The 24,203-nt window shown below is 45.2% G+C and overlaps 1 protein-coding gene across 2 annotated transcripts; it reads left to right on the top strand.

Moving 5' to 3' along the window:
• Window positions 1–1,727: 1,727 nt before the first annotated feature.
• On the top strand, window positions 1,728–23,975 carry LOC140420297 (uncharacterized). 2 transcript variants are annotated; one of them, XM_072504332.1, is made up of 3 exons: window positions 1,728–2,066; window positions 15,484–15,614; window positions 18,509–23,975. In XM_072504332.1, exon 3 carries the CDS (start codon window positions 18,821–18,823, stop codon window positions 19,493–19,495), a length of 675 nt encoding a protein of 224 aa, XP_072360433.1. In that variant the 5' UTR covers window positions 1,728–2,066; window positions 15,484–15,614; window positions 18,509–18,820; the 3' UTR covers window positions 19,496–23,975. The 2 variants fall into 2 exon arrangements, 1 of the variants encoding a protein (XP_072360433.1); XR_011946274.1 differs by lacking the exons at window positions 15,484–15,614; window positions 18,509–23,975 and adding an exon at window positions 3,016–12,600.
• Window positions 23,976–24,203: the final 228 nt, after the last annotated feature.

Here is a 24,203-nt window from a genome sequence, read left to right on the forward strand (position 1 = left end):
CTAAGTGAGTGAATCCATTCCCACACACAGAGCAGATGAATGGCCTTTCCCCGGTGTGAACCCGCTGGTGTGCCTGCAGGTTGGATGACTGAATGAAACTCTTCCCACACACAGAGCATCTGAATGGCTTCTCACCTGTGTGAATTCGCCTATGTGACAGCAGGTGGGCTAGCTGACTGAATTCCTTCCCACACTGAGAGCAGGGGAACGGCCTCTCCCCTGTGTGAAATCGCTGGTGTGTCTGCAGACTATGTAACTGAGTGAATCCTTTCCCACATTCAGTGCAGGTGAATGGTTTCTCCCCGGTGTGAACTCGCTGGTGTCACCGCAGGCTGGACGAATCACTGAATCCCTTTCTGCACTTCAGGCAGCTGAATGGCCTAGTCCCAGCATGACTGCGTTGGTGGGTTTTCAACTGAGACGAGTACCTAAATCCCTTCCCACAGTCCTCACAAGTCCACCCTTTCTCCATGGTGCAGGTGCCCTTGTGTCTCCAGACCAATCAGTTGAAGTCTTACACGTGTACGGTCTCTGCCCACTGTGAATGGTGCAATGTTTTTTCAGGTTGTGTAACTGGTTACAGCTCTTTCCACAGTCAGTGGAACACTCTCACTCAGGTGTTTGAGTGTGTCTCGGTGCTTTTCCAGTCACACTGATGGTTCAAGCCTTCTGAAGCAGACAGAACGGACAAACACTTATCCTTCCAGGTTTAAAAAACAAGAATATTCTGCACCCGAGTGCCTGAGTAATGCAGTCAGATTTTGATGTGAATTTGGGTTTGAGATTTCTGTATGTGAATCCTCACCTTCTGATATCCTGTAAAAGATTACAGAAAGACATCACTGTCAGCACAGGATAGAAATTAAGAAGACAATTCAAGTTTGTATTCAACAATTGTTACTCTCTCTTTCCCCAAAAGCTCTAAATCTGCATCCCACACACTCTCCCTCCATTCTCACTCTGCTATATCTAATGTTCATTCACCCTCCCAATTCTCCTGAAGGTGCTGATTCAGGCTGATTGACAGATCCGTGCTCACTGCTTCTGGTCCAGAACACAGAGGCCTCAAAATCTTCATGTAGGCTGCCAGACAGACGTATGTCTATATTACTGGACTAAAAATGTGTGTAATATACAGACAGGATTTATTTTCCTTTAGTTGCTGCAAGTCACCAATTACCCCCCAGAATGTGAAAAGCAATGGAAAGGAGGAAACATTGATTTCCTCCCAGAAGGGGTGGCACAATAGCACAGTGGTTAGCACTGTTGTTTACCAGCGCCAGGGTCCGTGGTTCGATTCCCGGCTTGGTCAGTCTCTGTGGAATCTGCACGTTCTCCCAGTGTTGCATGGGATTCCTCCGGGCGCTCCCGTTTCCTCCCACAGTCCAAAGATGTGCAGGTTAAGTGGACTGTCCATTCTAAATTGCCCTTAATGTCCAAAAATGGTTAGGTGGGATTACTGGGTGACGGGGATAGGATGGAGGTGTGGGGCTTAAGTGGAGTGCTGCTTCCAAGGGCCGGTGCAGACTTGATGGGCCGAATGGCCTCCTGCACTGGAAATTCTATGTTGCACAGAGGAGGAAGTTTCAATCTGGAGCTAATTAGGCAACTTCCGCATTGTGACGTCATTATGGAGCCCTGCCTGAATCATCCAATAGCAATCACCCTGCTCCGCGGTGACGTCTCCGGGCTCTCGTGCCCTGATCATCCGCTCACCCCCACCCGTTTCCCCGCTCCCTGCACCTCCTCCAGGCAACCGGCTCCGGCCAAAGCGAGAAGCCGCTTCGTGATCTCTCTCTCTCTCCCCTCGGCTCAGGGCTGCGCATGTCCAAGGAGAGAGGCAGCTGCGCATGTGCAGGGGAGTACACCTCTGCTGACCTTACTGCTGAGGTGTTGACCAATGGGAAGTTAGGAGAACCGGAAGAACTCTGCTCCTCCGCCAATCAGAGCTCCCCCATTGTCTCAATGCGGAAGCTGGACATGGAGGTTTGTGCCGAGCAAAGCTGTTGTTCCTCCAACCCTGAATGAGCTTCACAGACTGAAACGTCCTCCTGTCTCCAACATCTGTGAGTAAAACACTTTATTTTCTCCCACTTTCCATTTCTTTTCTCATTCTGACCTTCAATTGGTCACTTGCAGCAACTGAAGGGAAAGGAAGTGAATCCAGGGAGGGCGCAGACTCTGCAAAGCTTGGCCCAGGTCTCTCTCCCCCTTAAAGACATTAACATATGTCTACTGTTCTTATATGGAATGTATTAGATGTATTACTGATGGTTCTGTCATAAAATACATGTATTATTATTTCTAGTTTTGTAATATAGTACTGTAGCTACATTATATATTTCCAGACATACAGTCATTGCAGCACTGACAGAATCCATTTGGGAACTCAAGTCAATGCTGACTCTCTGTACAGCAATCCAGTCAGTCCCATTCCCCCTCGATATCCCTGTTCCCCTGAAAGTCTATTTTCTTCTTCAATTCCATTTTCAATTCTTGATCATCTTGACTTCCACTACCCATGTGGGCAGCGAGTTCCCGGTCATGACCACTCCATGACTGAATAAAATTCTTCCACAGAATCTCCCCACCTCTAATCAGTAAATATACTTAGATGGAGAGCCTCTACTCTTGTGCAGGTTGTAGTGAGTTTAGATTTGTTGATCAGCATCAATCAGCACCTTCAGGAGAATTGGGAGGGGAAGGAAGTGAATCCAGACTGTATATTACACACACTTATCGTCCAGTAACATAGACATCTATCTGTCTGGCAGCCTCTGTGTCCAGGACAGCAAACAGTGAGCATGGATCTGTCAATCAGCCTGAATATGCAGCGTCAGGAGATTTGGGAGGGTGAATATTAGATACAGCAGAGTGAGAATGGAGGGAGAGTGTGTGGGATGGAGATTGAGAGCATTTGGGGGAAAGAGAGAGGAAAGAATGTTTGATAGAATTGTCTGTTCTGAATTTCTATTCTGCACTGACAGTGATGACGTTTGTAAACATCTTTTGCAGGATGTTAGATCGGAAGGAGTTTGAAGCCGGTATCTCAAACTAAACATCAAGTTAAGAATTGACAGTCACTTAATTCTCAGGAAATGAATATCATTGGCCGTTGAATCTGGAACAAAAAATTTTAGCTAATTTTGAATGCTTCAAGAGATTTTAAACATCACTTCCAGTCCACTGACTGTGGAAAGAACTTTAACCTGTTACACAGCCTGAAAAAATACTATACTATTCACAGCAGGTGTACACATGAAGGGGCTGTTTAGTACACTGGGCTAAATCGCTGGCTTTTAAAGCAGACCAAGGCAGGCCAGCAGCACGGTTCAATTCCCGTACCAGCCTCCCCGAACAGGCGCCGGAATGTGGCGACTAGGGGATTTTCACAGTAACTTCATTTGAAACCTACTTGTGACAATAAGTGATTTCCATTTCATTTCACATGTTCTGTGTGTGGACAAGGCATCAACTGATCGTCAAACGTGGAGAGACAGAAGATCACCTAGACCATGGCGAAACCATGGAAATGTGGGGACTGTGGAAAGGGATTCACAGCCCCTTATGAACGCAGTCACACTGGAGCGAGGCCATTCCTCTGCTGTGAATGTGGGAAAGGATTCACTCGGATAGCCCACCTGCAGACACACCAGAAAATTCACACTGGCGAAAGGCCATTTACCTGCACTGTGTGTGGGAAGGGATTCAGTCAGTTACCCAACCTGCTTAGCCACAATGTCACTCACACCAATGAGAGACCCTTTAAATGCTCTGACTGTGGATGTAGTTTCAAAAGCTCTCAGGTATTGATGATCCACCAGCGCATTCACACTGAGGAGAAGCCGTATAGCTGCTCTCACTGCACAAAGAGGTTTAGAACGTCATCCGACCTGATGAAACACCAGCGGGTTCACACCGGGGAGAGGCCATTCGCTTGCTCCGACTGTGGGAAAAGATTCACTCGGTCATCCCACTTGCTGAAACACAATGTCACTCACACCAACGAGAGACCCTTTAAATGCTCTGACTGTGGGAATGGGTTTAAAAGCTCTCAGGTACTGATGGAACACCAGCGCATTCACACTGAGGAGAGACCGTTCAGCTGTTCTCACTGCACAAAGAGGTTTCAAACATCATCCACACTGCGGAGACACCAGCGGGTTCACACCGGAGCGAGTCGATTCAGCTGCTCTGATTGTGGGAAGAGATTCCGTGATTCATCTGCCCTGTTGACACATCATCGAGTCCACACTGGAAAGAAGCCATTCACCTGCTCTCACTGTGGGAAGGGATTCACTCAGTCGTCCAACATGCTGAGACACAAAAGGGTTCACAAGTGATGACAGGTTGGATTCTGCTGTTATTCCCGCTGTTAATCACATCCAGGACTGAACCTGGAGTGGGTGGAGGGATTTGCCCCCTCGTCAACTCCTCCTGGTGCTCGGACGTGACGATCCTGGCGAACTACTGCTCCCCGGACCTTGAATACCTGACTATGAAGTGCCGTCCATACTACCTTCCACGGAGTTCACTTCTGCCATCGTCACGGCGGTCTACATCCCACCCCAGGCGGAAGTGAAGAAGGCGCTTGATGAATAACAATGAAACCGAATACCCAGAGGCCTTGTTCATCATGGTCGGGGACTTTAACCAGGCCAACCTCAAGAGTGTACTGCCAGAATTCCACAAACACATCTGTCCCGACAGGGACCCCAACATCCTTGACCACTGCTAGACAAACATCAAGGGCGCCTGATGATCCATCCCCGGACCACACTTCGGAAAATCGGACCACAAGATGGTGCTCCTTCTCCCCGCATACAAGCAGAAACGTAAGCAGAGAATCCGGTTCCGAGGCAACAGAAGAGCTCCTACGTGACTGCTTGGAGTCAGTGGACTGGTCCATATTCAACAACTCAGCAGCCAACCTAAACGAGTATGCCAGCACCATCACAGACTTCATCAGCAAGTGTGCAGAAGATTGTGTGTCAAAGAAGGTTGAATGTATGTTACCCAACCAGAAACCATGGTTTAACCAGGAGATTCGTTCCCTACTGAAGGCCACGTCTGAGGCGTTTAAGACCGTTAACCCTGACCTATACAGGAAATCTAGGTATAACCTTATCTGCGATGCCAAGTGACAATACCAGACTAAACTATAACTAAAGAAAGCACAACAGCGCCTATAATTCCTCAGGAAACTAAGGCAATTCAGCATGTCCACCATTGCATCCTATCTGGCTGCATCACATCCTGGTATGGCAACTGCTCGGCCCAAGACCGTTAGAAACTAAAGAGAGTCGTGAACATAGCCCAGTCCACCACGTGAACCCGCCTCCCATCCATTGATTCTGTCAGCACCTCCCACTGCCTTGGTAAAGTGAGCAGCATAATCAAAGACCCCCTCCCACCAGCCTTATTCTCTCTTCCATCAGGCAGGCGATACAAAAGTCTGAAAACACACACTAACAGATTTTAAAACAGCTTTTTTCCCGATGTTACCAGACTCCTGAATGACCCTCTTATTGACTGAACTGGTCTCCACGCATCTTCTCCACTGAGCAGCACGACACTTCGTATCCTTCAACCTGTGTCTATGTATTTAAATTGTGTATTTATTGTTGTCCTACCTTTTTTCATGTATAGAATTATCTGTCTGTACTGTACGCAGAACAATACTTTTCACTGTACCTTGGTGCATGTGACAATAAATCTAAATCAAATCAAATCAAACCATGTTAACCCTGACACTTGGTGAAGTGGGAGGGTCGGAGGGTTTCTTTCTGCTGGACTGGCCGGTCTCACGATTTTGCCTCCAGTGGGCTGATGCTCTTTGAGCCTGGGAGAGCACATTTCCACTGAAATGATCCACAAAAGCTGATGAAGGACATTTATTTTATCCTGAATAGTAAACCGTGTTTCCCCCTCACTACAGGTAGATGTAAAATAAATACATTTGTCTCGGTTCCATTGAGTCTACAGCATAGGGCCAGGCCAGTCGGCTCAATTGGTCTATGTCAGTATTTATGCTCCACATGAGCCTCCACCCAGCCCTCTTCATCTCCCCCATCAGCATATCCTTCTATTCCTTTCTCCCTTATGTATGTATCTAGCTTCCCCTTCAATGTATTCATAGAATCATAGAATTTACAGTGCAGAAGGAGGCCATTCGGCCTATCGAGTCTGCACCGGCTCTTGGAAAAAGCACCCTCCCAAGCCCATAACCCAGTAACCCGACCCAACACTAAGGCAGTTTTGGACACTAAAGACAATTTATCATGGCCAATCACCTAACCTGCACATCTTTGGACTGTGGGAGGAAACCAGAGCACCCGGAGGAAACTCACGCAGGCACGGGGAGAACGTTCAGACTCCATACAGACAGTGACCCAAGCCAGGAATCGAACCTGGGACCCTGGAGCTGTGAAGCAATTGTGCTAACCACTGTGCTATCGTGCTGCCCTAATTCATGCTGTTCACCTCAACCACTCGCTGTGGTAGTGAGTTCCACATTCTCACCACTCGCTGGGTAAAGAGGTTTCTCAGCAAATCCCTATTGGATTATTGAATCCCTTCATACTCTTAAAGGCTTCCATCCGGTCACCCTTCAGTCTTCTCTTTTTTTTATTTGTTCATTACGAGATGTGGGCATTGCTGACTAGACCAGCAGTTATTGCCTGCCCCTACTGGATCTTGAGAATGTGGTGTGAGCCGCAGGCTTGAGCACGTGTGTTGTAGGTGCACCCACAGTGTTGTTAGGCAGGGAGTTGGACTATCAGAGATATGAGGGAATTAGGCCATTCGGCTCATTGAGTCTGCTCTACCATTCGATCCTGGCTGATCTGTTCCTCATCCCCATTCTCCTGCCTTTTCCCTGAGCCCTTTATTAATCACGAACACCAGATTTGTGCTGGAGGTGCTGTTACCGACAGGGCTACAGCCCAAGGTCTGGAAGGTGGAATTAAACCGAATAATTATTTCTGAGAACATAGGAACTCGGAGCAGGAGTAGACAATTTAGCCTCTCGAGCCTGCTCCACTGTTCAATATGATCGTGGCTGATCTCATCATGACCTCAACTCCACCATCCTGCCCATTCTCCACAACCCTCCAACACATTATTGATTAAAAAATCTGTATAACTCCTCCTTAAATTTACTCACTGTCCCAGCATTCTCCGCAGTCTGGAATAGCGAATTGCACAGATTCACGACCCTTTGCGAGAAGTAGTTTCTCCTCATCTCTGTTTGAAATTTGTTGCTCCTAATCCTGAGACTATGACCTCACGTTCTAGAATGCCCCACCAGAGGAAGCATCTGCTCCACGTCTACTTTATCCATACCTTTGGTCATCTTGTGTCCCTCAATTTGGTCTCCCCTCATTCTTCTAAACTCTAGAGAGTATCGGTCAAAACTGCTCAATCTCTCTTCATAAGACAAACCCCTCATCTCTGGAATCAATCTAGTGAATGTATGTGGTGGCATTGGAGACAGTACAGAGGAGGTTCACCAGATTGATTCCGGGGATGAAAGGGATTAAGTATGAGGAGAGATTAAACAGTTCGGGTTTACGCTCGCTTGTGGTTAGAAGGGTGCAAGGGGATCTGATCCAGGTGTATAAAATACCAAAAGGGATTGATAAAGTAAACCAAGACCAAATGTTCCCCCTTGTGGGGCAATCTAGAACGAGAGGTCACAGATATAGGTTGAGAGTCGGTAGATTTGGAACTGAGATGAGGAGGAACTACTTCTCACAGAGGATGGTGAATTTGTGGAACTCGCTGCCCATAGTGCAGTGGAATCTGAATCATTAAATGGTTTCAAGAAGCAGATAGATATATTTCTGATTTTATTTTTTTTAAAAAGATTTAAGGGATATGGGAAAATATAGGGAAGTGGATTTGAGACCAGGAAGAGATCGGCCATGATCTGATTGAATGGTGGAGCAGGCTCGAAGGGCTGAATTGCCTACTTCTGCTCCTAATTTCTACGTTCCTAGGAACATCCTCTGAGCTGTCTCCAATGCCACTACATCTTTCCTCAAATAAGGGGACCAAAACTGTGCACAGTACTCCATGTGTGGTTTCACCAATGCCTTGTACAGTTGCAACAACACTTCCTTACCTTTATGCTCTGTGCCTTTAGCTATAAATGCCAACATTCCATTGGCTTTCTATGCTACCTGCTGTACCTGCATGCTAGTTTTCTGTGACTCATTAATGAGGACATCCAGATCCCTCTGCATCGGAGCACCCCGAAGTCTCTCTCCATTTAGATAATAAGTTGTGTTTCCATTTTTCCGACCAAAATGCATGACCTCACACTTATCCACATTAAACTCCATCTGCCACATTTTGACCCACTTACCTGACCTATCTATATCCATTTGTAAGGTTCTTATTCCCTCATTGCAACTTACTGTCCCACCTATTTTAGTGTCATCTGTAAATGTGGCTACAAAACCATCTAACTCTGTCTCCAAGTCGTTGATATAGATTGTAAATAGTTGAGGCTCAAGGACTTCCCTGTGGCACTCCACTTGTTACATCTTCCCACCCAGAAAAAGACACATTCATCCATATTTTCTGTCTTCTGTCCGTCAGCCAATCTTCTATCCAAGCTAATAAATTACCCCTAATCCTGTGTGATCGAACCTTGTTCATTAACCTTCTTCACAGCACTTTATCAAATGTCTTTCGGAAGTCCAGAGATACTACATCTTCAGGATCCCCATAATCCACTTGGCTTCTTACATCTCCGGAGACCTCGAGCAAATTAGTCAAACATGATTTACCCTTCATAAAACCATGCTGACTCTGATGGATTGTGTTTTGACTTTCCAAATGTCCTGATATTACTTCCTTAATAATGTTCTCGGATTTTCACCTCGCGACAGTGAAAAACGGCGATTTGCTTCCAAGTCAGGATGATGTGGGGCTCAGAGGGGAATTTGCGGATGATGGGGTTCCCATGTGTCAGTAGCTCTTGTCCTTCTCGAGGTGGCAGAGGCCGTGGGTTTGGAAGTTGCTGGTGATACAGCCATGGTGAATTCCTGCAGTGAATCTTGTCGGTGGTACACACACTGCTGCCACTGTGTGATGGTTGTGGAGGGAGTGAGTGTTGAAAGTGTTAGATTGGTCCCAATCAAGTGGTCTGCTTTGTACTGGATGGTGTCGGGCTTCCTGAATGTTGATGGAGCCGCACTCATCCAGACAGTAAGAATAATCCATCACACCCCTGACCTGTTCTTTGCAGATGGTGGACAGGGTTTGGGGATTGAGGAGGTGAGTTCCTTGCTGCAGGATTCTCAGCCTCTGACCTAGTCTTGTAGCCACAGTATTGATATGGTTGGTTCAGTTCAGCTTCTGAGTGAATTGAATTGACTGAAGATTGCCGTCTGAGAGGTTGGGGACCTCAAGAGGAGATCGAGATGGATCATCAATGCGGCACCTCTGGCTGAAGATTGTTGCGAATGCTTCAGCCTTGTCTTTGATATTGAAGTGCTGGGCTTCCTCATCATTGAGGATGGGGGTATTTGTGCAGCCTCCTCCTCCTGTTAGTTGTCCATCACCATTCCCAATGGGTGTGACAGGAGTGCAGCGCTTAGATCTGATCCCTTGGTTGTAGGATCTCTTAGCCCTTTCTGTCAAAGATTGCTTTTGTTGTTTGGCAGGTAAGTCATCCTCTGTTATCACTTCACCAGGTTGACACCTCACGTTCAGGTATGGCTGGTGCTGTTCCTAGTATTGCCTCTTGTACTCTTCATTGAACCGGGTTCATTCCCTGGCTTCATTGTAATGGTAGAGTGGAGATATTCCCGGCCATGAGATTGCAGATTGCGATTTAATTCAATTCTGCTGCTGATGGTCCACAGCATCTCATGGATGCCCAGTTATGAGTTGCTCAATCTGTTTGAAATCTATCCCATGTAGCACAGTGGTAGTGCCACACAACACAATGTTGGGGGGTGGGGGGGGCATTATTCTCCATGTGAAGATCATACTTTGCTCAAGAACCATGTGGTGATTACTCCTCCCAATGCTGTCACAGACAGATCTATTTGTGATAGGCAGGTTGGTGATTTAAGGGGCTGGTTTAGCACACTGGGCTAAATAGCTGGCTTTGAAAGCAGACCCAGGCAGGCCAGCAGCACGGTTCAATTCCCATACCAGCCTCCCTGAACAGGCGCCGGAATGTGGCGACTAGGGGATTTTCACAGTAACTTAATTTGAAACCTACTTGTGACAATAAGCGATTTTCATTTCTTTTTCATGGTGAGGATGAAGTTCAGGAGGTTTGTCACTCTTGTTGCTTCCCTCACCACCTGCTGGAGGCCCAGTCGAGCAGCTATGTCCTTTAGTACTCAGCCAGCTCACTTAGAAGTGAAGCTACTGAGACAATGATGGACATTGGAATCCCCCACCCAGAATACATTGTGTCCTTGACTCAAAGTGATGTTTAGCATTAAGGAATATTGATTGACCAGCGGGATGGGGCAGTAGGTGATAATCAGCAGGAGGTTCCCTTGCCCATATTTTACCCAATGTCACGAGACCTCTTGGAGTCCAGAGTCAATGTTGAGTACTTCCAGGGTCACTCCCTCCCCTGTGTACACTGTGCTGCTGTGTACACAGATCCCACTGTCCACACAAATTGCTGAACCCGAAGGGAAAAAGCAACATTTTTTTTTGAAAATAAATTTAGATTACCCAATTATTTTTTCCAATTTAGGGGCAATTTAGCATGGCCAATCCACCTACTCTGCACATTTTTGGGTTGTGGGGGCGAAACCCATGCAGACACTGGGAAAATGTACAAACTCCACACGGACAGTGACCCAGAGCCGGGATCAAACCGGGGACCTCAGCGCCGCGAGGCAGCTGTGCTAACCACTAGGCCACCGTGCTGCCCAGAAAAAGCAACATGACGGAATTTCCTCTCAAAGTCCAATTCCTCACAGGCAGCTCTCAAAATCCAGATAGATCGCCGGCAATCAGCAGTGTGGTTCCTGACCAAGTTTTTAAAAACAATAATTTAGATTACCCAATTCATTTTTCCAATTAAGGGGCAATTTAGCCTGGCCGATCAACCTAGGCTGCACATCTTTGTGTTGTGGGGGCGAAACCCATGGAAACACGGGGGAATGTGCAAACTCCACACAGACAGTGACCCAGAGCCGGGATCGAACCTGGGACTTCAGCGCCGTGAGGCAGCTGTGCTATCCAGTAGGCCACCGTGCTGCCCGGAAAAAGCAACATGACGGAATTTCCTCTCGAAGTCCAATTCCCACAGGCAGCTCTCAAAATCCAGATGGATCGCCAGCAATCAGCAGTGCGGTTCCTGACCAAGTTAACCAGACCTCAGATATGGAAAACCTTTGAAGCTGTCACAAATCCTATCCCTTAACCAAGGACATGGACATGGGAAAACTGGAAAGACTGTGACTTGGGAAAGAAGATCTCTTGGGAAGGTTCAACCAATAGTAAAATGGATTTTGTTGACAAGAGCATTGGGACTCTCGAGCAAGCTGAACTTTAAAACCTCATTGTCACATTGGGTTAGTTTTGTTTAGGGTTAAGCTGATAGTTTTGCCAAGGTGATATGTTTCATTGTAAAATGGGAAAAAGAGAAACCATGATCTGTACAATGTGTAATCAGGTCCTTGTTACAGTGTTTATAATGTTCAAATGTGTTGTAGCATGAAAGGATTCTGAAAACATGCTTACTTCGGGAAGCTTTATTCCTTGGGGATGGGGGGGCATGTGATGACCCTTGTACTCTGGGGAAAATACCTTTAATAATAATTTAATAGTAAAATTAATAATTATTATTAGTATTGTTTTATTATTATTTTGGGAAAAGACCTTTAAGACCTAAAGTGAAACTGGAGATTCTTCTGAAGGAGAGGAATTGATTTCCTGGTTCTGAGGTCATCAGTTCCAAGAAATGACCAGGAATGAAAAGCTAAAGAAGCAAAGACTGAATAGACAGATAATCGTGTATTCAGTTACACTTTCCATCCGACTGAACCAGGTTTGGTTGCTGGGGGGTAAAGGACAGACACATTTAATAAGGGAACCTGCAGTTCCAAACAGAGCGTGGAGCTTCCAACAGGTCTGGGTATTGAAGCAGTGCACTGAGAATACAGCAAGGACTGTGTTACATCATGTGTTACACAGTTGGAAAGGACGGCTAGCTGAAGTCTAGGAGAGCAGGGGGTTGTGGATTGGATAAGACCACTTGCTTCTATTTTAGTTATGCGAAATCCAACCATACTGTTTAAAGAGATCCAAAAATTGAGTTTCTGGGGACATAAGAAAGTCACAATCCGAAAGAGAGAGCATTTACAGACGTGCAGTTTGTTGGTGTTCACAATATTCACGGACCTTGGATAGAATTCGGCTGTTGGTGGAAGTGACTCAAAGGCCAAGTCCATTGGGTGGGAAGTGAGGGATCCGACATTGCAGAGTGAGATTGGGAAGACCGAGATTGTCCATGGTGCAACATTTCTACAGGAAGTAATGTGAGGGCTCATAACGACGTGAGATGTATCTTTGTTGTACTGACTATTAAAGTGAAATTTCTCTTGTTCTGTGAAATATCCAGTCCCTGTTAATTCATGTTTGTGTCGATTTTAGTTGGTTTGTGACAGTGAAAGTTTGAAAATGTGAAATTGTGTCCTTTGGTTTTCTCTCCATTGGAGATTCCTTTCATTTAATAAGTTATCAATCTCTACAGAGACAGAGTCATTAGGGCAGTGGAGGAGGCCATTCTACCCATCGGGTCCATGCTAACCCTCTGTAAATCATCCATTCAGTCCCATTCGCGCCTTCTATCCCCGTACCCCTGTGAGTTTATTGCCCTCAAGTCCCCATCCAATTTCCTTTTGATATCTGGGAAAGGTGGGAGGAACCAAAGGAAATCCAGTTTAATCTGGCACATCTGTTTATTATTAAGACCTGGAAGATAATAAGGTGTTTACTTAATAAACAAGTCAAACCTGGATCAGGTCAATAAAATGGGGACATTCAATGGGTTTGTTGTGTATCTGAGATGATGAAGCTTTATGTAAACACGTTAAAATCTTTGAGTGAGAGAGAGAGACACAAACATTAGAACTGGTCCCAGTCCCCATTGAAACGCCAATAAACATGAAGATTAATTAGAGAATCTCCACTCAGTCAGTTCCTGGCTGATCTGCATCTCGACTCCGTGCTCCTGTCTTTGCTGCTCTTTGCACAGGGTTGGGTCGATGAGGGGCAGAAGCTGGTGAGGTGAGACTGGGGAGGGGAACCACAGCCAAATAACGCGAACCGTGCAGGAGGCAGGTCGTCCTCCGAAACCTACCCACCCAGAAGGAGGAGAGCATCCTGAAATGTAACAATAATTCTGTCAGTTCGTGGCTAACTAGGCAATATGTTGTGATGAGGTTTGAGAAATAGACCCTGGGCAGACTAGTTCACTAAAGCTCCCACATTGATTCTATCCAACAGTCACAGCGACCTCTAATGTTGGAAAATGGGTGTAACCCTGTTTGGATGCTGCCGTCAAAGGATGCTTGATAAGTCGATGCAGAACTTCTTTACAATAATAATCTTTATTAATGTCACAAGGAGGCTCACATTAACATTGCAATTAAGTTACTGCAAAAATCCCCTCGTCGCCATACTCCGGCACCTGTTCGGGTACATTGAGGGTAAATTCAGAATGTCCAATTCACCAAACAACACATCTTTCAGGACTCGTGGGAGGAAACCAGCACACCCGGAGGAAACCCACGCAGACATAGGGAGAACATGCAGACGCCTCACAGTGACCCAAGCCGGGAATCAAACCTGGGTCCCTGGCACTATGAAGCAATGGTGCTAACCACTGTGCTACTGTGCCGTTTGTAGATGGTGAATGGGGTGCTGATCCAGTGTCTGCTTTGTCTTGTATAAAACAAACTCTACGATTTGAGTAAGACTGATAATTAAGCACTTTTAAGAATTGATTAAAACCTATTAAATTTAACTAATCCAGCCCATTTGAAAAAAAAGATCTGCTCTTCACAGATATATTGGGACAAATTACAGGAGATATTTGTAGTTGAATTGAATACCTTGACTCTTCACACGGATACCTGGCTGACAAGAGGCACTGATTGGACAATAGCTGGAAACAATGAGCTGAAATGTTTTTCCGGGAGTGAAACTGTTTCTCTTTAACCCGGAATCGACTATGGGAGAGTTAAAGGGAATACCAGGCTAAATTACATTGAATATACAACATAGAAACAGCCCAACCAATCCATGCCAGTGTTTGTACTTCACTTGAGCTTCCTCTCATGCTTTCCCATCTGACTCTATCAATGTATCCGTCTGTTCATTTCTCCCTCATGTGCTCAACCAGCTTCCCCATAAATATATCGATGATATTCACCTCCACCAATCCCTGTGGTAGCAAGTTCCACATTCCCACCACTCTCTGGGGAAGAAGATTGTCTTGAGTTCCTGATTAGATTCTCTCACATTGATAGCCTCTAGTTTTTCTCTTACCCTTACAAGTGAAAACATTTTCCATGTGTATCAAAATCTTTCATGCTTTACAGCCCTCCATTAGTCCCTCAGCCTTGTATTTTGAAGAGAGCAGCGACCCAGCCTATTCATCGTCTCCTGATAGGTGTAACCTCTCACAGTAAAAATCTGAAGACAAAAATGCTTTGCTCACACTTGCACTCAACGCAGTGAGAGCAGGGATGGAGTTACAAGGGAGCCTGAGAAAAGCAGATTCACTGAGAATGGGTGGGCTGGGTTGGTCTGATCTGTGTGAATAAGCTGGTTAATCAGACTGTTGATGATCGGGGACTTGGTGTTCAGGGTAGTGGAGGAGCTCAAGTGACAGCCTTCAATATCAGGTTAATCTGCATTTATACAGCACATTTAATGTAATTAAATATCCCAAGGTGTTTCACAGGGACATTGTAAATCCGGGTTTCACAGATGATTTGGTAAAATTGTCCAAGTTCATGATCATGTGACAGAAAATACTGCTTCTCTCTGACTCTGCCTCCACACACTCCCTCCCTATTGACTGTAACACTAATTCATCCCACTATCCTCCTCCTGCTTTTCCCCCAATTCTCCTCCCCTGACGATGCTGACTCTCGGGTTCAGTTTCTCTCTCACCTATTGCCCTCCCCAATATGTCACCCAGGTGTCTGAAGGGGGACGTCACAATCAAACCCAGTGACTACCCACATGTACTTTGTGTCAGGGCGGGGTCACTGCGCCCTCCCCCCACTCCCTTTTATCCCAGTCCCTGGAGTTTGGAGACTGGGCTCCGGATGGGTACTAGCGGCTGAATCCCCCATAGTCCCCCGCGCCGGGTAAATCGCTCTATCCAAAGGAGAAGAAAAGATGCGCATGCGCACAGAAGGTTATTCCAATTGAGGTCAAAAGGGCATCCATGACCACGTGACATCCGTTGCTTATTTATTTCAGTCGGCCAGCAACCAATGGAAAAACTTCGAGGACTGGAAGGACTCTGGTCCTCCAGCCAATCAAAACGCGGCGTTGTGTTAATGACGTTTCAGCTTCATGCAGACTGAAACGTTCTGCTGTTCGGAACATCTGTGAGTAAAATACTTTCTTTTTTCCCCCCTTTCCATTTATTTTCTCATTCGCACCTTCAATTGGTCACTTGCAGCAACTGAAGGGAAAGGAAGTGAATCCAGGGAGGGTGCAGACTCTGCAAAGCTTGGCCCAGGTCTCTCTCTCTCTCTCTCAAAGACATTGACACCCTTTGCTCCCTCAGCTTGACACGTTTATTTGTCTGGCGAAAAGGATTCATAGAATTTCCAGTGCAGAAGGAGGCCAATTGTCCCACTGAGTCTGCACCGGCCCTTGGAAAGACCATCCCACTTTAGCCCACCCCATCCCCGAAACCCAGTAACCTCACCTAAACATTTTGCACACTAAGGGCAATTTAGCATGGCCAATCCACCTAACTTGCACATCTTTGCACTGTAGGAGGAAACCGGAGCACCCAGAGGAAACCCACGCAGACACGGGGAGAACGTGCTGACTCTCTGCACAGACAGTGAACCAAGCCGGGAATCGAACCTGGGACTCTGGAGCTGTGAAGGAACTGGCCTAACCACTGTGCTACCTTGCTGCCCCTGATGGTCTCTTTCCTAGTGTTCACAATTAAAGGGCTGGTTTCCCCAGGAGATGGCTGACATTTAAGGGGACAGTAAATTAATGTAGGATTGAAATATGTGTAGTGTTATATCATACAGATTAGATATATTGTTGGTTCTGTAATAAAGCACATTTATTATTATTTCTAGTTGTGTAATATAGTACTGTAGAGCTACGTTATATATTTCCAGAAGAGAAAATGCTGAAAAGTCTCAGCCAGTCTGGCAACATCTGCAAGGACAGAAAAGAACTAATGTTTTCGAGTCCAGGTGACCTTTTGTCAAAGGGAAAAAGGATAGAAAGTGGGAGATATTTATACTGTAGGGTGAAGGAAAGAAAGATGAGTCAGAAACAAAGGAAAAAGAGTGCTAAAGGGCAGCACAGTGGCACAGTGGTTAGCACTGTGGTTTCACAGTGCCAGGGTCCCAGGTTCAAATCCCGGCTTGGGTCACTGTGCCGAGTCTGCACGTTCAGCCCGTGTCTGTGTGGGTTTTCTCTGGGTGCTCCGGTTCCTTCCCAAAAGTCCCGAAAGATGTGCTATTAGATAATTTGGACATTCTGAATTCTCCCTGTGTACACGAACACGTGCCGGAATGTGGCGACTAGGTGCTTTTCACAGTAACTTCATTGCAGTGTTAATGTAATTCTCCTTGTGACAATAAAGATTATTAATAAAATAAAGATTATAATGGCAGTCCCCAGAGAGAATAAAAGGTGTGAAAGACAAACAGCAGACAAACTAAAATCAGAGGATAAGCTGTGACAGATGTGGGGAGAGGGGGGCATGGTTGGCAGAGAGGTAAAATGAGAAAAAGGGGGGAAGCAAAGGGAATGAAAAGTAAAGAATGGGGTGATAAGATAGGGGGAAAGAGTGAGGGGGAAGTATATATATGAAGAAAGACAAAGAAATAAAAGGTAATGGACAGTTAAAATGAAACGGAAAGAAAACAAAGGGGTTGAGGTAGGGTAGAGCTAATCATCTGAAGTTGTTGAATTTGATGTTGAGACCAGAAGGCTGTAGCGTGCCTAACCGGAAGACGATATGCTGTTCCTCCAGTTTGTGTTGAGCGTCACTGGAACCTTGCAACAAGCCAAGGACAGGCTTGGGAACAGGGTCTTGTGTTAAAATGGCAAGCAGGGGCAGCACGGTGGCACAGTGGTTAATCACTGCTGCCTCAGGGCGCCGAGGTCCCAGGTACGATCCTGGCTCTGGATCACTGTCCATGTGGAGTTTGCACATTTTCCCCGTGTCTGCTTGTCTTTTTGCCCCTACAACCCAAAGATGTGCAGATAGGAGGATTGGCAAAATTGTCCCTTTAATTGGGTACTCCAAATTCATATAAATAAATAAATAAAATGGCAAGCAACTGGAAGGTCAGGGTCCTGAATGTGCACAGACCGAAGGTGCTCAGCAAAGCGACCACTATTATCTAGAAGGACAAGAGCAGCAGATACCTGGGAACCCCACCACCTGGAGGTTCCCTTCCAAGTCACTCACCAGACCGACTTGGAAATATATCGCCATTCCTTCACTGTCGCTGGAGCAACATCCTGGAACTTCCTCCCTAAGAGCACAGTGCATGTGCAAGGAGGCCACTTACCACCACTTTCTGAAGGGCAACTAGGGATGGCCAACAAATACTCGCCTAACCAGCGACACCCAAATCCCGTAAATGTATTTATTTTAAAAAATTTTTTTTTTTTAAGAGTTCCCAATTCAGGGGCAATTTAGCGTGGCCAATTCACCGACCCTGCACATCGTTTTACGTTGTGGGGGTGAGACCAACGCAGACACGGGGAGAATGTGCAGACTCCACATGGACAGTGACACGTGGCCAGGATCTTCAATTAATTTAAAGTAGTGAAGCTTTTGAATTCTCTACCCCAGAGGACTGTTGAGCCTCAATCATCAAGTATTTTCAAGACAGAGATTGACAGGTTTCTCAATATTGAAGATATTGAGGGATATGGGGGATAGTGTGGGAAAATGGTGCTGAGGTAGATCGGCCAATGATCCCATTGAATGGTTGAGCAGGATCGATGGGCTGAATGGCCGACTGCAGCTTCAGTTTGTTATGATCCCTGTGTCCAGGACAGGAAGCAGTGAGCATGGATCTGTCACTCGGCCTGAATCAGCACCTTCAGGAGAATTGGGAGGGTGAATATTAGATGCAGCAGAGTAAGAATGGAGGGAGAGTGTGTGGGACGGAGATTTACAGCTTTTGAGCAACGAGAGAGGAAAGAATGTTCCAGAGAAATTAAAATAATCTGTTCTGAATTTCTATCCTGTCCTGACAGTGATGTCTTTTGTAAATTCCTTTTACAGGATGTTAAAAGGATAGGATTTACAGACCAAAATCTCAAACATCACGTCTAGATCTGACAGTCACTCGATTCATCAGCCATTATCTAGAAGGAGTCGTGTTTGCCCAACCTGTTGGTTTCAAAACATTTTAAACATCAGTGTGACTGGAAAAGCACCGAGACACACGCACTGACTGGCAAGAGCTTTAACCAGTTACACAGCCTGAAAAAACATTACACCATTCACAGCGGGGAGAAACCATACACGTGTTCTGGGTGTGGTCAAAGATTCAACTGATAGTCCAAACTGGAGAGACTCGAGGAGACCCAAAACATGGAGAAATGGTGGAAATGTGGGGACTGTGGGAAGGGATACAGAGTCCCATCTGCACTGGAAGCTCATCGGCGCATTCACACTGGGGAGAGGCCGTTCACCTGCTCTCAGTGTGGGAAGGGATTCACTCGGTTATCCAACCTGCAGGCACACCAGCGAGTTCACACAGGGGAGAAGCCGTTCACCTGCTCTCAGTGTGGGAAGGGATTCACTCGCTTTTCCAACCTGCGGAGACACAAGTTTGTTCATGCTGGGGAGAAGCCGTTCACCTGCTCTCAGTGTGAGAAAGGATACAATGACTTACCCAGCCTGCGAAGACACGAGCTTGTTCACACTGGGCAGAGGCCGTTCACCTGCTCTGTGTGTGGGCAGGGATTCACTCAGTTATCCAGCCTGCAGACACACCAGAGAGTTCACACTGGGGCGAAGCCGTTCATTTGCACTCAGTGTGAGAAGGGATTCACTCACTTATCCAACCTGCGGCGACACCAGTTTGTTCACACTGGGGAGAGGCCGTTCACCTGCTCTCAGTGTGAGAAGGGATTCACTGAGTTCTCCAGCCTGCAGAGTCACCAGCGAGTTCACACTGGGGAGAAGCCGTTCATCTGCTCTCAGTGTGGGAAGGGATTCTGTGTTTCCTCGTCCCTGCTGAGACACCAACAAGTTCACAATTGATTACAGTGTTGGATTCTGCTGTTATTGTTTCTGCTTCAATTACATCCAGGGCTGCATTTCGTTCTGTCTTCTCTTTCTCTCTCAGGGAATCTGATACAAGAAAATTGATGCAACTGTGGCTAACAAGAAATATTAAAGGTTACATTAGATCAAAGGAAGAGGCTCATAAAGTGACCGAAATAAGCGTAAGCTTAAGGATTGGGAACTTGTTTTAGAATACAGCAAAGGAGGATCAATAAACTGATCAAGAGAAAATAGAACATGAGAGCAAACTGGCGAGAAACAAAAAACGATGGGAAAAGCTCCTATGGGAATGTGAAAAGGAAAAGATTAGCAAAGACCAATGTGGGTCCATTCCAGGCAGAGACAGGAGAGTTTATAATGGGGAATAAGGAAATGGCAGAGAAACTAAACAATGTGTGTTTGTCTTCATGGAGGAAGAGACAGAAATTGTCCTAAAAACACGAGAGAACCAAGGGACTAGTGAGCACGAGGAACTGAAGGAGATTAGTATTAGTGAAAAAGTAGTGCTGGAGAAATTAATGTGGTTCAAAGTTAATAAATCCCCAAAAGTTGATGCTCTACATCCCAGAGTGTTGAACGAGGCGGCTGTAGAGATAGTGGATACATTGGTGATCATCTTTCACAATTCTATAGATTCTGGAATGGTTCCTGCAGATTGGAAGGTGGTAAATGTAACCCCAATATTTAAGGAGGGAGAGAGAAAACGTGGAACCACAGACCCATTAGTCTGACATCAGTAGGACGGAAGATGCTACAATCTATTGTAAAGGATGTGATAACATACGGATTAGGAGCAGGAGTAGGCCACTCGGCCCCTCGAGCCTGCTCCACCATTCAATAAGTTCACGGCTGATCTGATTGAAACCTCAAAACCACATTCCCGCTGACCCACCGATAACTTTTCACGTTCTTGGCAAGAATCTATCCAGCTCGACCTTAAAAATATTCACAGACTCTGTTTCCATTGCCCTTTGAGGAAGAGAGTTCCAAAGACTCGCGACCCTCGGAGAGAAAAGGTTCTCCTCTGCCTTAAATGGGCAAGTCATTACTTTTAAAGTGACTTCAATTTCTACATTCTCCCACCAGAGGAAACATCCTTTCCACATCCACCCTGTCAAGGCCCCTCAGGATCTTATACGGTTCAATCAAGTCACCTAAACTCTACAGGACACAGGCCCAGCCTGTCCAACCATTCCTCATAAGACCAGCCTCCAGTTCCAGGTATGAGTCCAGTAAACCTTCTCTGAACTGCGTCCAACACATTGACATCATTCCTTAAATGAGAGCAATACTGTACACAGTGCTCCAGATGTGGTCTCACCAATGTCCTGCATAACTGAAGCATAACCTCCCTACTTTTGTATTCAATTCCCCTCACAATAAACAATAACATTCTATTAGCTTTCCTAATTACTTGCTGTACCTGTATACTCGCCTTTTGTGATTCCTGCTCTTGGACACCCAGATCCCTCTGAATCTCAGAGCTCTGCAATCTATCACCATTTAGATAATAAGCTTTTTTATTCTTTGTGCCAAAAATGGACACTGTCACATTTTCCCACATAATACTAGATTTTACAGATCTTTTCCCACTCACGTAACCTATCTATATCCTTTTGTAACCTCCTTATGTCCTTTTCACAATTTACTTTCCTACCTATCTTTGTATCATTGGAACATAAGAGCAGGAGTTGGCCATTCAGCCCGTCGAGCCTGCTCCACCATTCAATACGATTATGGCTGATCATCCACTTCAATGCCTTTTTCCCCACACTATCCCCATATCCATTTGTGTTATTGGTATTTAGAAATCTGTCAGTCTCTGCTTTAAACACACTCAGTGACTGAGCTCCCACAGCCCTCTGGGGTAGAGAATTCCAAAGATTCACAACTTGTAGATTTCTATTGATCAAATGATTGTCCTGTTCTATTCCCGTATCCCTGTTGGTTTATTTCCCTCAAAAGCCCATACAATTTCCTATTGGAAACATTTCATCATCTCTGCTTCTACCCCCTTCGTAGGAAGTGGATTTCAGATATTTCCCAAATACTGCCAAACTCTGGTTCAAGTCTAAGATTTTCTTAAAATGTAAACGAGAATCAAAAGGCAAAGAAGGAGGCCATTAAGCCCAGCATTCCCATGCTAGCTCTTTGAATGAACAGGCTAATTGGTCCCATCACCCTGCAAGTTTATTTTCCTGCAGAATCTGTCCAGTTCCCTTTTGAAAGTTACAGTAGAATTTACTTCCTGCACCATTGTCAGGCAGTGAATCCCAAATCACAACAAGTCATTCTGTTTTAAATCAAATACTTTCATGAGATACTGTGTTTGGATTTTCACAGGGTATTTGAAATGAAGTGAAAGACATGGTTGTTACATAAAATCAAGCCTCAGTCTTTATGAGTGATCTTTGTGAGTGGACCGAGTGTGATATATCCAAGTTTGGGGACTAGTTCTAAAAATCAATTACATTTATTTGAGCGTCACAATGGCATAGTAGTTAGCATTGTTGCCTCACAGCACCAGGGACCCATGTTCAATTCTGGCCAAGGTCACTGTGTGGGTGGGGTTTATACGTTCTCCCATTCTGTGGGTTTCCACTGAGTGCTCTGGTTTCCTCCCACAGTCCTGATGTATGGGTTAGGGGGATTGGCCCTGATAAATTGCCCCTCACTGTCCAGGGATGTGCAGATTAGGTTATGGGGTTACGGGTGAGTGGATAAAAGCTAATTACTGCGGATACTGGGATCTGAAACGAAAGAGAAAATGCTGGAAAATCTCAGCAGGTCTGGCAGCATCTGTAGGGAGAGAAAAGAGCTAATGTTTCGAGTCCAATGACTCTTTGTCAAAGCTAACAGTCAGAGAATGTGGGGAGTATTACCCCGTTTCTGTGGCTATGACTCACCTTTCATTCTCACTCCACCGTATAAATATTCCCCACATTCTCTGATTGTTAACTTTGACAAAGAATCATTGGACTCGAAACGTTAGCTCTTTTCTCTCCCTACAGATGCTGCCAGACTTGCTGAGATTTTCCAGCATTTTCTCTTTCGTTACGGGTGAGTGGATATGGGTAGATTGCTCTTTGGAAGAGTCGGTGCCGACTCGATGGGCTGAATGGCCTCCTTCTGCACTCAAGGGATTCTATATCTATTTCTATAACACCTTTCATGACCACACAATCCCCTAAAGCTTTTTACAGCCTTTGAAGTACTCTTGAAGTTTAGTCACTGTTGTAACGTCGGAAATTCTGGGTATGCCTCATTAATAATATTTTGTTTTAAAAAATCACTCGTCCAACTTCACTGTTGTAAGTAACAAAGTTAAGGAAGCCAAGTTAAACTTGAAAACGTGACTGGACCTTTATTTTAAAAATTCATTCTGTATAAACCAAACTGTTTCTCGAAACTGCTGAATGAGGCGAAATTATTTAAAGTAACAAATTGTTCCAGAATTTTGTAAAGCTACAGGGTATCATATCCTGCCAAAGTCTGGCTCAAGTCTAAGACTCATTGTTCAATCCAATCAAAGTTAGTCAGAAAGAAAGTGATTGTCTTCCATAAAACAGTATTTTTCAACAGAGCTGGTTTAGCACAGGGCTAAATCGCTGGCTTTGAAAGCAGACCAAGGCAGGCCAGCAGCACGGTTCAATTCCCATACCAGCCTCCCTGAGCAGGTGCTGGAATGTGGCAATTAGGGGCTTTTCACAGTACCTTCATTTGAAGCTTACTTGTAACAATAAGTGATTTTCATTTCAACCAGTGGATATTGTATTAACCAAATGTATTAATTAAAGATTACTGTATTAATTAGCTACCAGTAACCGATGACTGATTAAGTAATGAGCATTAATTGAGTGACAATTAAATAATCAATAATGAATCAGTAAGTTATAGTAAGAGAGTTTTATTTCCTGTAAAAAAATGTAAAAGCTTAATTGCTGTGTATGTAAAATATGTGCAATGGGGATAAATATACTGGCAAGAGAGACCTTCAAGCTCTGATTAGCCTCAACATTTGAAACTGTATGAATAAGGGATTGTATAGAATCAGATAAAGGGATAGTATGAAACAGTTCTATTGTATTCTTGTCTAAGATAATGAGAGAAGGTGTTAGTAATTGGGGATCCAATTAAATTAATCCAGTGACCAAATTGACCAATGGTCATGTTACAACAGGCCCAACCCTGACGGGAAGTAATGGTCACTTTGGGGATAAAAGTAGAGGTTCTGAAGGTCTTCCTTGCTGGCCAAGTACTGAAGACTCCCAAGGCCGGGTTCCAAGGAAATTACTGTCAAAGAAGGAGCCAGACTCCCGAGGCTGAATTCCACAAGAATTACTGTCAAAGAAGGAGCCAGAGAGGGTTACTCTTCTACAGACTGATCACCCACATGAAGTTGTAAAAGTCAATGTCTTAAAGTTTCTTTGAATAAACTTTTTAAATTTAATATAAAGCGAATTCTGTCTTTGCCTTAATTGCCTTGTCAGAACCAAAGTGAATTTATTAAATGGTAGGTTGGGGGTGGCTGAAATCAATAAAGTTCCAGATAACAAGATCAGAAAGCATAAACCTTCAATTTAAAAACTTGCATTTCTCTAGCACCTTTCACAACCACAGGACGTCGCAAAGTGCTTTCCAGCCAATGAAGTGCCTTTTGAAGTGTAGTCATTGTTGTAATGTA

The sequence above is a fragment of the Scyliorhinus torazame genome, chromosome 5 (genome assembly GCF_047496885.1).
Source record: "Scyliorhinus torazame isolate Kashiwa2021f chromosome 5, sScyTor2.1, whole genome shotgun sequence".
Classification (NCBI taxonomy): domain Eukaryota; kingdom Metazoa; phylum Chordata; class Chondrichthyes; order Carcharhiniformes; family Scyliorhinidae; genus Scyliorhinus; species Scyliorhinus torazame.

Coding starts and splice junctions, on each gene's coding strand:
- LOC140420297 (XM_072504332.1), top strand. CDS start 18,821: ATGGAGAAATGGTGGAAATGTGGGGACTGTGGGAAGGGATACAGAGTC.